This window comes from Neopsephotus bourkii, unplaced genomic scaffold (assembly GCF_033783945.1).
Source record: "Neopsephotus bourkii isolate Nb327-2 ecotype Australia unplaced genomic scaffold, CSIRO-AGI_Nbou_v1 NB_245, whole genome shotgun sequence".
Classification (NCBI taxonomy): domain Eukaryota; kingdom Metazoa; phylum Chordata; class Aves; order Psittaciformes; family Psittacidae; genus Neopsephotus; species Neopsephotus bourkii.
Window position 1 is genome coordinate 411,622 of NW_026900755.1, and position 9,921 is coordinate 421,542.

The 9,921-nt window shown below is 36.8% G+C and overlaps 1 protein-coding gene across 8 annotated transcripts in view; it reads left to right on the top strand.

The window, feature by feature from the left end:
* The window catches only part of TDRD12 (tudor domain containing 12), a 34,947-nt gene extending 26,176 nt beyond the window's left edge, over positions 1-8,771 (top strand). For 2 of the 8 annotated variants that reach the window (XM_061345891.1, XM_061345893.1), the window contains exons 21-27: positions 844-1,031; positions 1,327-1,537; positions 2,086-2,178; positions 2,627-2,796; positions 7,932-8,085; positions 8,179-8,245; positions 8,595-8,771. In XM_061345891.1, coding sequence (XP_061201875.1) covers positions 844-1,031; positions 1,327-1,537; positions 2,086-2,178; positions 2,627-2,796; positions 7,932-8,085; positions 8,179-8,245; positions 8,595-8,680 — 969 coding nt within the window. In that variant the 3' untranslated portion in view covers positions 8,681-8,771. Of the gene's footprint in view, positions 1-843; positions 1,032-1,326; positions 1,538-2,085; positions 2,179-2,626; positions 2,797-4,054; positions 4,269-6,080; positions 6,211-7,734; positions 7,849-7,931; positions 8,086-8,178; positions 8,246-8,594 lie in introns of those variants that run through there. The other 6 variants (XR_009724281.1, XM_061345892.1, XR_009724282.1 and 3 more) reach the window with 6 other exon arrangements.
* Positions 8,772-9,921: the final 1,150 nt, after the last annotated feature.

A 9,921-nucleotide genomic window follows, 5' to 3' on the forward strand; every position in this document is an offset into this window, starting at 1 on the left:
AAATCATTCTGATACAGACTGTTGTTCTAGCTGGGCCTTGTTGGGGTTTTTTTGTGTGTTTTTTTTTTTTTTGGTTTTTTTTTTTTACATTTTGCAGTCATTAAACCATTGTGGTTACTGGGTTGACTTTGCTATGGTGGTTTTTCACATGCCGGTAATAGCTTGTATCTGTAGCTCCCTTCGCCTGGCTTTTAGGTCCCTTCTATACTGGATTGTCTTCCTGTACAGTAGTATTGTACAATCTCTCTCTTGTCTCCTTGTTGGATGATGATTGCTGAGGGAAAGCATGTAGACATTGGTCCTTCCAAAGTTTCAGCCCTTGGGTCTAAGGTGTGCTGGATGCCTTTTTCCTGTCCTGTCTTCTGCAGAGTTTGTGTGCCTTTATGTCATGCAGTTAATGGGTGTTGTCCGTTCCCAAAAGTACAGGTTATGAGAACAGAAAATAAGGAGAACTGGATGGATTCTTTAGTGTCAGTCCATTTCTTCCTAATAAGCTTTTGTTGAAGTGAGTTTTCAAACCCTTTGACAACCTACATGTATCTGGTTTTAGTGCCTGAGACCACGACAGGTTTCATGACACTGTTGTTAGAAACATGCACTTACATGTGATGCACTCAAGGCAGCAGGTATGCCTTACACTGTTTCCTCATTTAATTCTGAATTCAGAATTATTCATGAATAATACACTGACAACTAAATCTTCTGAAATGTGTGTATGCAGCAGCATCTTTGTCTCCTCTTTAGGATGGAGAGAGGTAAGTGGTCTTCAATATGAAAGCTTAACATGTCATTTTTAAGAAATCCTCTAGTCCTTCTTTCTTCTCAGGTGTTTTTTGTTTTCAGATACTGCCTCTCCACATTGTAAGTGCAACAAACTACTTTGGTCGAATAGTAGATAAGGAAAAAGACCAATACACAATTCTTGCCGAAGAAATTAATGACTATTTTGAGAACCCAAGTAACAGAATTTCTGTTAAAAACGTGGAGGCGCAAGCATTGTATGGATTATGTGAGAAAAGACTTTTTCACAGGTAAATATGTTGGGGGTTATTATCTGAGTCACTTTTTTAAACTCTCACCGTTTCTAGTTAAAAAAAAAAAAAGTAGGCCCACCTCCAAAATCAGGGAAAAAAATAGCTGCTATTCAGACCTTTAAAAACGTATTTTTAAGTTACTGAATGCAAAGCAGAATGACTACCCATGCATGTACACACACAGTTAAATGTTTTGCTATGAAAACATGGTTTTCTGAATGAGTAGATTAAACAACTTTTGCAGCTAGTTAGATGAATAATAATTCTGTGTTCCTTTTCCTACTGTGTGAAGGGTTCAGGTGTTAGAGATATACTCAAAAGAGGAGGAAAATCTGTTCTTCAGTGTCAAAATTAAATATATAGATGAAGGCAGAATAACTCAAGTTCAGAGCTGTCAGCTTCTTCATTTGCCTGCAAGGTTTCAGTGCCTGCCACCTCAGGCTGTGGAATTTGTAGTTTGTAGAGTGAAACCCATTGATAAAGAAACTGAATGGAACCCAAAGGTAATATTTATGTTTCTGCATGGTATTTCCGTTGTTCTTTAACTTCTGTGCATTATTTTCTACAAGAAAACAGTAATGAACTGGAAACTCAGTTATCAAATCTCATTGCTTGTTAGTATTAGAAGTAAGTATCTGCTACAGAGCCAAATTCTATTAAGTCACTTTTCTTGTTTGTTTTCCTACAAAATAATAAAGTGGTGTTTGTGGGGTTTTCTTCCCCGATTTAAATGGGTTTTTACAGAACTGGCTATTGCTACTTTTGAATCTGGGGGGTGTAACAGCAGAAGAGTAGCCTCTGTAAATTGACCTGTGTTGGAGTATTCTTCCATTAAGTAAGATCCCTCCTTAAAGGCTAATACTATTTTAACCTATGGTAAAGTTGGAGTATTTCACTAGTTTACTCAAAACTCTTTTTTATTTATTGAATATCCTTTTCATTGTTAAGCTCAGAAGATTGTTTCATTGTAATTAAAATAATAAAATAAAATTAAAATAAAATAATAAAAATGTTGGTGTTCTCAAATACAGCGAAAACTTGTTTTTCATAGGTAACTCAATACATAAATTACAAAATTAAAGGAAAACCACATGAAGCAAAAATAGTACATACCTTGGGAAATACAGCTTGGGTTGACCAAATGGTAGGTATAGAACCGTACCATAACAAAATATTTGTATCTAAACTCCTTTGTAATAAAGCGCAACTCTTTCCTCTGTCTTTGCCTATTTTAACTTCCTGTGGGGTGTTGGTTAATTTACTGTGATGGTGTCTGAACGGTGGAACAGGCTGCAGGCAGATTGTAATATCTCTGTCTTTAGAGATACTCAGAAGCATCTGGGACATGGTCCTGACCAGCTAACTCTAGGCAATCCTTCATTTTATGAACAAGGATTTCTGTGAGGAATCGGTATCAAAGACAGCTCAAAGGCAAATTGAGGGATTTTTACTTTCAACACAAATGTGCTTAGGTTCCTGTTTGCAAATAAGCTGCTTATAAGTATAAATAAATGAGGTTTATGTAAATCTTAGATTTGGAGAGACACTGTTTATGAGCTATGGTTTCCATTTAGTATGCTTTGTCATTCAAGGTTCGGATAACCAGACTGTCAGAGTTGAAGATAACAACCAATGAATACAACGTTCGATCTGAGATTTTGTCTACGGGTATGGGGACTGACAATCCCGAACATATAATGCAACTTCAGAAGTTGTGTGGACACCTGAAATTATTAGATCACACAGAGAACTTAGAGTCTTTGTAAGTGTTTACAAATTTTTTTCAGCATATAGTTTACTAGGGGAAAAAATTGCGTTATTTACTGGGTATTTTCATCACTGATATTACTGAATGCGATTTTGATTTGAACACAGAATCTAGTGTTTGTGATATGTCTGCTTTCCTTTAATTATTCTTTAGCCACATAGAACACAGTCACAGAATAGTTTGGGTTGGAAGAGATCTTAAGATCCTGCATCATGAAAAGAAAAAAATAAACTCTAGGAAACATTTAACTGGTATTTGATGCAGATATAATTCAGAAATTATTTTTAAGAAATACACAAGTTTAATTTGCTGTGTTGTATTTTACCTGGCCTCAAATAATTGTTTAATTGAAATTACTCAGAAAAGCTGAGAAGCATTTTCTAAAGGTGAAGTGATGAAACGTATTTCTCATTTAGGACTAAAATTACTTCAGTCTTACCTTAATTACTTTGGAGGTAAATTAATAAGATGTGTTGGTTCTGAATAAAGATGGCTGCACAGGTATTTAATAGTGAATCTTCAATATGAATTAATTGAAAAGTATGTATTTATGTGAACTGAAACATTAAGTGGTAGCTTACTAGACTGGTTTTGGTTCTCTTATGCCACTGGGTGTTTGTAGGTGATGGAAGGATAGTTCATTTGTACAGACAATTCAGTGTTTCAAAAATAATGTGGTGCTGTGTTCTCAGTAATGCTTTGACAGTGAGTTCCAAGGCTGTTTGTTGCTGATCATGGTGCCTATCTCTGAGCTCTCAAGTAAATTGACTCTGCTGCAGTATTTCATTCTGCTTTAGCCCAACTAGTGGCTGTACAGCTGGGAAGCCATAGGTCTGTGGCTCATAAATTAAGAACTTTGAGTATTCTGAAATCTTTACTTTTCCAAAATTAGAATGAAATATGACCCAAAAACCCCCAAAACTACTGGTATTCTTTGTGAAAGAATCATTTTACTGTCTAGGACTGTCACACACAGGAGCATCAATAGACTTGTTTCAGAGGAAATGCTAGTGCCACCAGGATTTTAAATGTTCTCCTATCTCAGATTTCTGTATAAGTGCTTCTTTCTGAGTTACTGAATTTCAGCAACCCTGTGGTGATATTTATAGTTTATAGAAGTGCATTTTGTCGGGGATTTTTATATGTATTAAAATGAAAAACTTCAAAAGGATTTCCAGCTATGATTAGGAATCCTTTAAATCTTAAACATATTTAGATATTTTCATTTTAAAATGTATTTTTCTGTGTTCAGAAGCATAAAGGAAGATACAGCTGATCCAGAGAACACGTCCAATGCAGAGAACACGTGCAATCCACAGAACATGTCGGCACAAGAAAACTCTACAGAAAACTGTAATTCTTCTAAGATTATATTCAGGACTCATTCATGTGGGAAACATTTTTAGGATTTCCAACAATTTTGAAACTTTAAGGATAGGGGCTTAAATGTCAACCTAAATCTCATATTACAATCTCATATTCTGTGCTGCCATCCAGAGGGACCTGGACAGGCTGGAGAGCTGGGCGGGGAATAACTTGATGAAATATAACAAGGGAAAGTGTAGAGTCCTGCATCTGGGCAGGAACAACCCCAGGTTCCAGTATAGGCTGGGGAACGACCTGTTAGAGAGCAGTGTAGGGGAGAGGGACCTGGGGGTCCTGGTGGACGACAGGGTGACCATGAGCCGACACTGTGCCCTTGTGGCCAAGAAGGCCAATGGCATCCTGGGTTGTATTAGAAGGGGGGTGGTTAGTAGGTCAAGAGAGGTCCTCCTTCCCCTCTACTCTGCCCTGGTGAGACCTCATCTGGAATATTGTGTCCAGTTCTGGGCCCCTCAGTTTAAAAAGGACAGGGACCTGCTGGAGAGAGCCCAGCGCAGGGCAACTAAGATGATTAAGGGAGTGGAGCATCTCCCTTATGAGGAAAGACTGAGGGAGCTGGGTCTCTATAGTTTGGAGAAGAGGAGATTGAGGGGTGACCTTATTAGTGTATATAAATATATAAAGGGGGAGTGTCACGAGGATGGAGCCAGGCTCTTCTCAGTGGCAAACAATGAAAGGACAAGGGGTAATGGGTACAAATTGGAGCACAAGAGGTTCCACTTAAACCTGAGAAGAAACTTCTCAGTGAGGGTGACGGAACACTGGAACAGGCTGCCCAGGGAGGTTGTGGAATCTCCTTCTTTGGAGACATTCAAGACCCGCCTGGACACGTTCCTGTGTAACCTTATCTAGGTGTTCCTGCTCCGGCAGGGGGATTGGACTAGATGATCTTTTGAGGTCCCTTCCAATCTCTAACCTACTGTGATACTGTGATACAAAGTACGGACCTCTGTGAGTGTACAGAGTAGCGCCATGTAGCTAATGTTTAGCATAAGCCACAGATACCTTGTAGTTAGTAGCCTGGAGATGCTGTGGGGGTAAATCTCACTAATGTGGCTGTATTGCTATTTGAGAAACAGTTATTCTTTCAGAAACTAAGAACTGAGTGGAATGTGGGAGTAGGAAATCTCTCCTGTAGACAGGGTTAGCATTTTGTTGTCAGAAGCCATAGGGTTTAAGGAAGTTGAAATGTGTTGAAAGTTGAGGTTCTCTGGGAGCATTGTTCTCTGGGAGGTTGTTTTTAATTTTTCCAAGACTTAGGATGGCTGAAAAAGATTAAAGGGAAAAAAAAGCCAAAAGCTCAAGAATGTGGTATTCGGTCAGAGGATTAAAAGCTCAGAGCTTTGTCAGTTGCAGGAAGGGGACCTTGCAGCAGTTGGTGCATGAGTTTAGAGCGGTCAAAGCTCAGTGATTTTAAAATGTTGCAGCAGGCAAAATTCAAATAAGATCATGGAGTGCTTATCATAGAAAGCATTTTTTCCTAGTGTAGTAGAGTGACTGTAATGCCATGTTGTAAGTTGTGATGGTAACAGCAGTATTAGTTGTTCCAACCCTGAAACTCTTAGTCAGTGTCTAAAATCACATGCTTTGGATTTCAAGTAAGTAATGTCTTGAAATGGGAAAAACCTTTACCTGACCTGAAAAACTGTGCAGTTGTGGTGGATTTTTTAAATTATACCAACCATAATACTCTTTTTAGTTAAAACTTTCAGTTGAATTACTAACTTTATAAAATCTTTCCAAATACCAAGTACCCAGTATAAATGGCAGATACGGTCTTGTGGTAGTAATTTGCTTGCTAGCAAGCTATGTTTATGGTGGTACTGGAGTATTCTGGAAGTATCTGGTTTCTGTAGTATAGATAAGTATAAAATATCTTTCTGATTTTTTTTTAGATGGTGTACGTCCAAGTAAGGAAGTAGAAGACACTACACTACATCAGCGCCAATGGTACAAAAATTCAGAGTGATTTTTAACGTGAACTGCCAAACAGGACAGTCGTCCTTACTGAGATTAATCTGTTTTGTGGGTAAATAGGTATAATATAGGTAGAAGTATTCTGTTACCTCAGTGTTGAACTTGAGAGATTGACTGTTGCTGTTAGATACGTATGTATATACACACACATCATCTTGTGAATCCCTTAAGTAATTTCATTGTTCTTTAGTTTACTCCTGGAAGCTTACTTTATCTGTTGAAATTGTGTATCTTTGATGAGGCACCACAGTACTAGGAATGAAAACAAAACACTCTTTAAGCTCAGTTGATGGGTATAAATTCTGATTTGCACTTTGTCTAGTTTATGTTTTAACCAAAGACTGTCCTATTTGGTGTCTGAATTACAGCTCAGATGCTTCTGTCTCTCCAGATTGGTATTTGATGGGATGAATCAGTTTTGTTTCCCCTTAATGTAATTCTGTTCTTAAAAAAAAAAAAACAAAACAAACCTGATTTTATTCTGAGAATGTCTGCAACGCAAAATTATGGCACATTTCTTTTTCTCTTTGTTTTCTGCTTTGTGTTTGTTTTGTTTTGATTGGAAGTGGATCCATTATCCCTAACTGTTTGTGGATAGGGCAGTTTCTGTTAAGTAATTTGAGAAGCATGCAGTAGAAATTAATCCTAGGTTTAGGTTTATTTATAATTGAGGGTATGCCGAGAGAAATCTTAAGTGTGGTTTGTGGCCAAAGTCAACTGACAGTGGATCCTGAGAAATGTGTAAGTTTCTCTCTTTGGGACTAGGCAGTGCTTCTCTTTGGTGGCTTATAGTTTTTCTTCTGTTAATGCTAGTTACGGGTGACTGACATTTTCTTGTGCAAGGTTCAGAAATACTTTATATTTTAGCCTATTGTAAAAGTTCTTGGTAGGGTGATTGGTTGTGTTTAGTTGTATCTCCTGCAGCTTGGCTAGAACAATTGCAGATTTTCTCTGTTATGCAATAACACATTGAGATACAAGATAGCAGTTAAATAAATGGGGGTTTGGATTTGACTGAGGGCATAATAAGGGAAGTAATCTTAATGAACAGATGTTACAGTCTGTTAACAGGATTTATCTTTTGCTGGTTAAAACCTTTCAGTGTTTGGAGGAAGACTGAGGCATAACAGCTGTAAGAGGAGCAGTTGAAAATATTGATGAGATGTATATTTGTGTCTGTAGTCAGTTGAAAAGTTGGGTTTGTCTTTCAGAGGTTGGTCTTGCTACTGTTACCATTTCTTTCGTTGTTTCAAGATCAGGCTATGATAGCATCCTTAAATGAGGCAGTAAATTTGATTCCTGTAGATATCAAAGTTAATTAGGTGTCTCCCCCCCCCACTTGGACTAGTAGATGTGCTTCTTCAAAGACAGATCACACCGCTTTAGTAGCTGGCTTGACTGACATCCTGTCATATACTTTTCTGTCACTTCTGTTCAGCTGAAAATCAGCTAGTTGCTTGTAACCTAATGGGAAAATTCTAGCTTATGCAAAACAGCTTCTCTGAAAGTTGGCGGGTTTTTTTCTGTTTTAGAAAAAAAAAAAAAAATCCAATTGTGCTTTCTTTATTTTAGCTTTCATCCACAAATAAAGTGGTTTCAAAATGAAGACACGGTTACAGTGAAGGTAGAAATAGCAAGTGTAGCTGACCATAAATGTGAGTTCTCTAAAGAGAAGCTGATTTTCAGGTAAGTTTAACAAATCTAGTATAATTACTAAATGTTTGACTGTCAGCTTGCATTTAATTTTTTAAACTTTGTTTATGATGTAGTGCTTGTTCAGGAGACAAATTTTATTTGGCTGACATGGAGCTGCATCAGCATATACTTGCAGAAAAGTCTACATGTGTGATAAAGGATAAAGAGGTTGTTATTATTCTTGTGAAAGAGCAAAAAGGATCATGGTGCAAATTACTGAAGAACAAGGTGAAGTGGAAGTTAATTTGAGAGTTACTGCATATTCTGAACATACCCACTGTGTGCCAATGCAAGTATTTCAAACAATGTTTTTGTCAACAGAATAATCACGTGTCTCTTGATTTTGAACACTGGAAAGACTGTGAAGATGATAGCCCTTTTACAGGTGGTAAGGAGTGAACAAGTTGGTGTTTATAATGCATGAGATGATTAGCATCCTCGTTTCTGCATAGTTTTTATCTCAAATATTCTTTAAGTTATGTGTTACACTTCACTTGCTCAAACTCTCTGAAAACAGATGAGAGGACCACTGATAGCAAACTATAGACAGGAGAGTAATTTTCTGTCGGAATGGCACAGACAAGCAGTTTAAAGTAGTTTTCAGTGGTTTGGCGTAGTTTGTAGTTTAAAGTCTGATTTTACTGTTTTGGTATTTTTTTAATACTCCTACATATTTGTTTTGAGGTTTTTAATTTTTTCTTGCTTTATAAATGTTACACTTTTATAATTACTTCTAGGTACTAAAAAAATGTATGTCACTGATGCAGTATCAGAAGATTTGGTTGACTCCTCAGAAGTCAGTGAAACAGAAAGTGATGACTAATTTGGATACAGATCTTTTTCCTCTGATAAGAATTATTCTTCAAAACAGTTGCTTGCATGAGTATTTCCAGCAAAATTCATAAAACTAAACACATAGGTTGCAGAACTGTCCTTCATTTTAGGAGAAAACTAGTGAACAAATTCCTTACCTCTGGGCTCTGAGAACCTAAAGAAATAACTGCTTAGAAGAACATTACTTATGTGTTCTGGTGCCTTCACTTCAAAATTGTTGGTTTAATGTAAGTGTGCTGTCTAAACAGTAAAATCTAAAGAATTGGTTGAATTTATTAGTAATTACAGAGCTTCTGGTTTGAGTGAATTTGCTGTGTTAGCTGTAGTTAGTAATTTGTCAAAGTTTTCAAAGTTTTCAAAATCTGAATATGTCAGTTGTTTCTACTATATTCATACTACTCATATGTATCAGCTTGTTGGCAATCATCACATTTGTCAGTTCTGCATGAAGAAATTACACTGCAATTCCATCAGCGGTTTTTGTTACTTCCTTGGAAATACATTGACTTGGTATCAAAGATTGTACAGGGCAGTTTGCTATAGTAACTAACTGCTGCAAAACTTCTGTGACAGTAGATTTAGTATTTGACATTTTGATTTCTTACAAATGCTCTTTCACTCTGAATTTCTTACAAATGCTTCTTTCCCTCTGAATTTATCTGAAACTCTTTTCTACTGTGCAAATGAACAATAAAATCTTGTCTGTTTAGTCTGAGGCTTTGCCTGTTTATATACCATCTTCCAGTAAATATCTGTCACTGTTACATTTGTGCACATGCAGAGCATCTTGCAGTAAAGTAGTCATGTAAAAGAAATACATAATAAATTAATCTGGTATTGATCTCTTTGCATCTTTAGATTTTAAAGCACGTTGTTTTCCGTGATGTAACTATATGGTGATTTAGAATAGAGATGAGAATTTGCATGTTTATTTAAAGAAGACTGAAACATTGGGATGCCTTTACTTCAGGAACAGGAGAAAGACTGTATCAATACCTTTATAGAATCATAGAATAGTTAGGGTTGGAAAGGACCTTAAGGTCATGTAACTCCAAACCCCCCTGCCATGGGCAGGGGCACTTCACAATAAAATGACAGTTTATTTTTCTACTTATGCTGACAATTTTTCTAGTATTAGCATATAATAAAGCTGCTTCTTTAAGAACATTTAAGAATATTGTTAATGCCAGTAGAAAACCACCATGTGATACAAAAAGTTGTTAATGTATG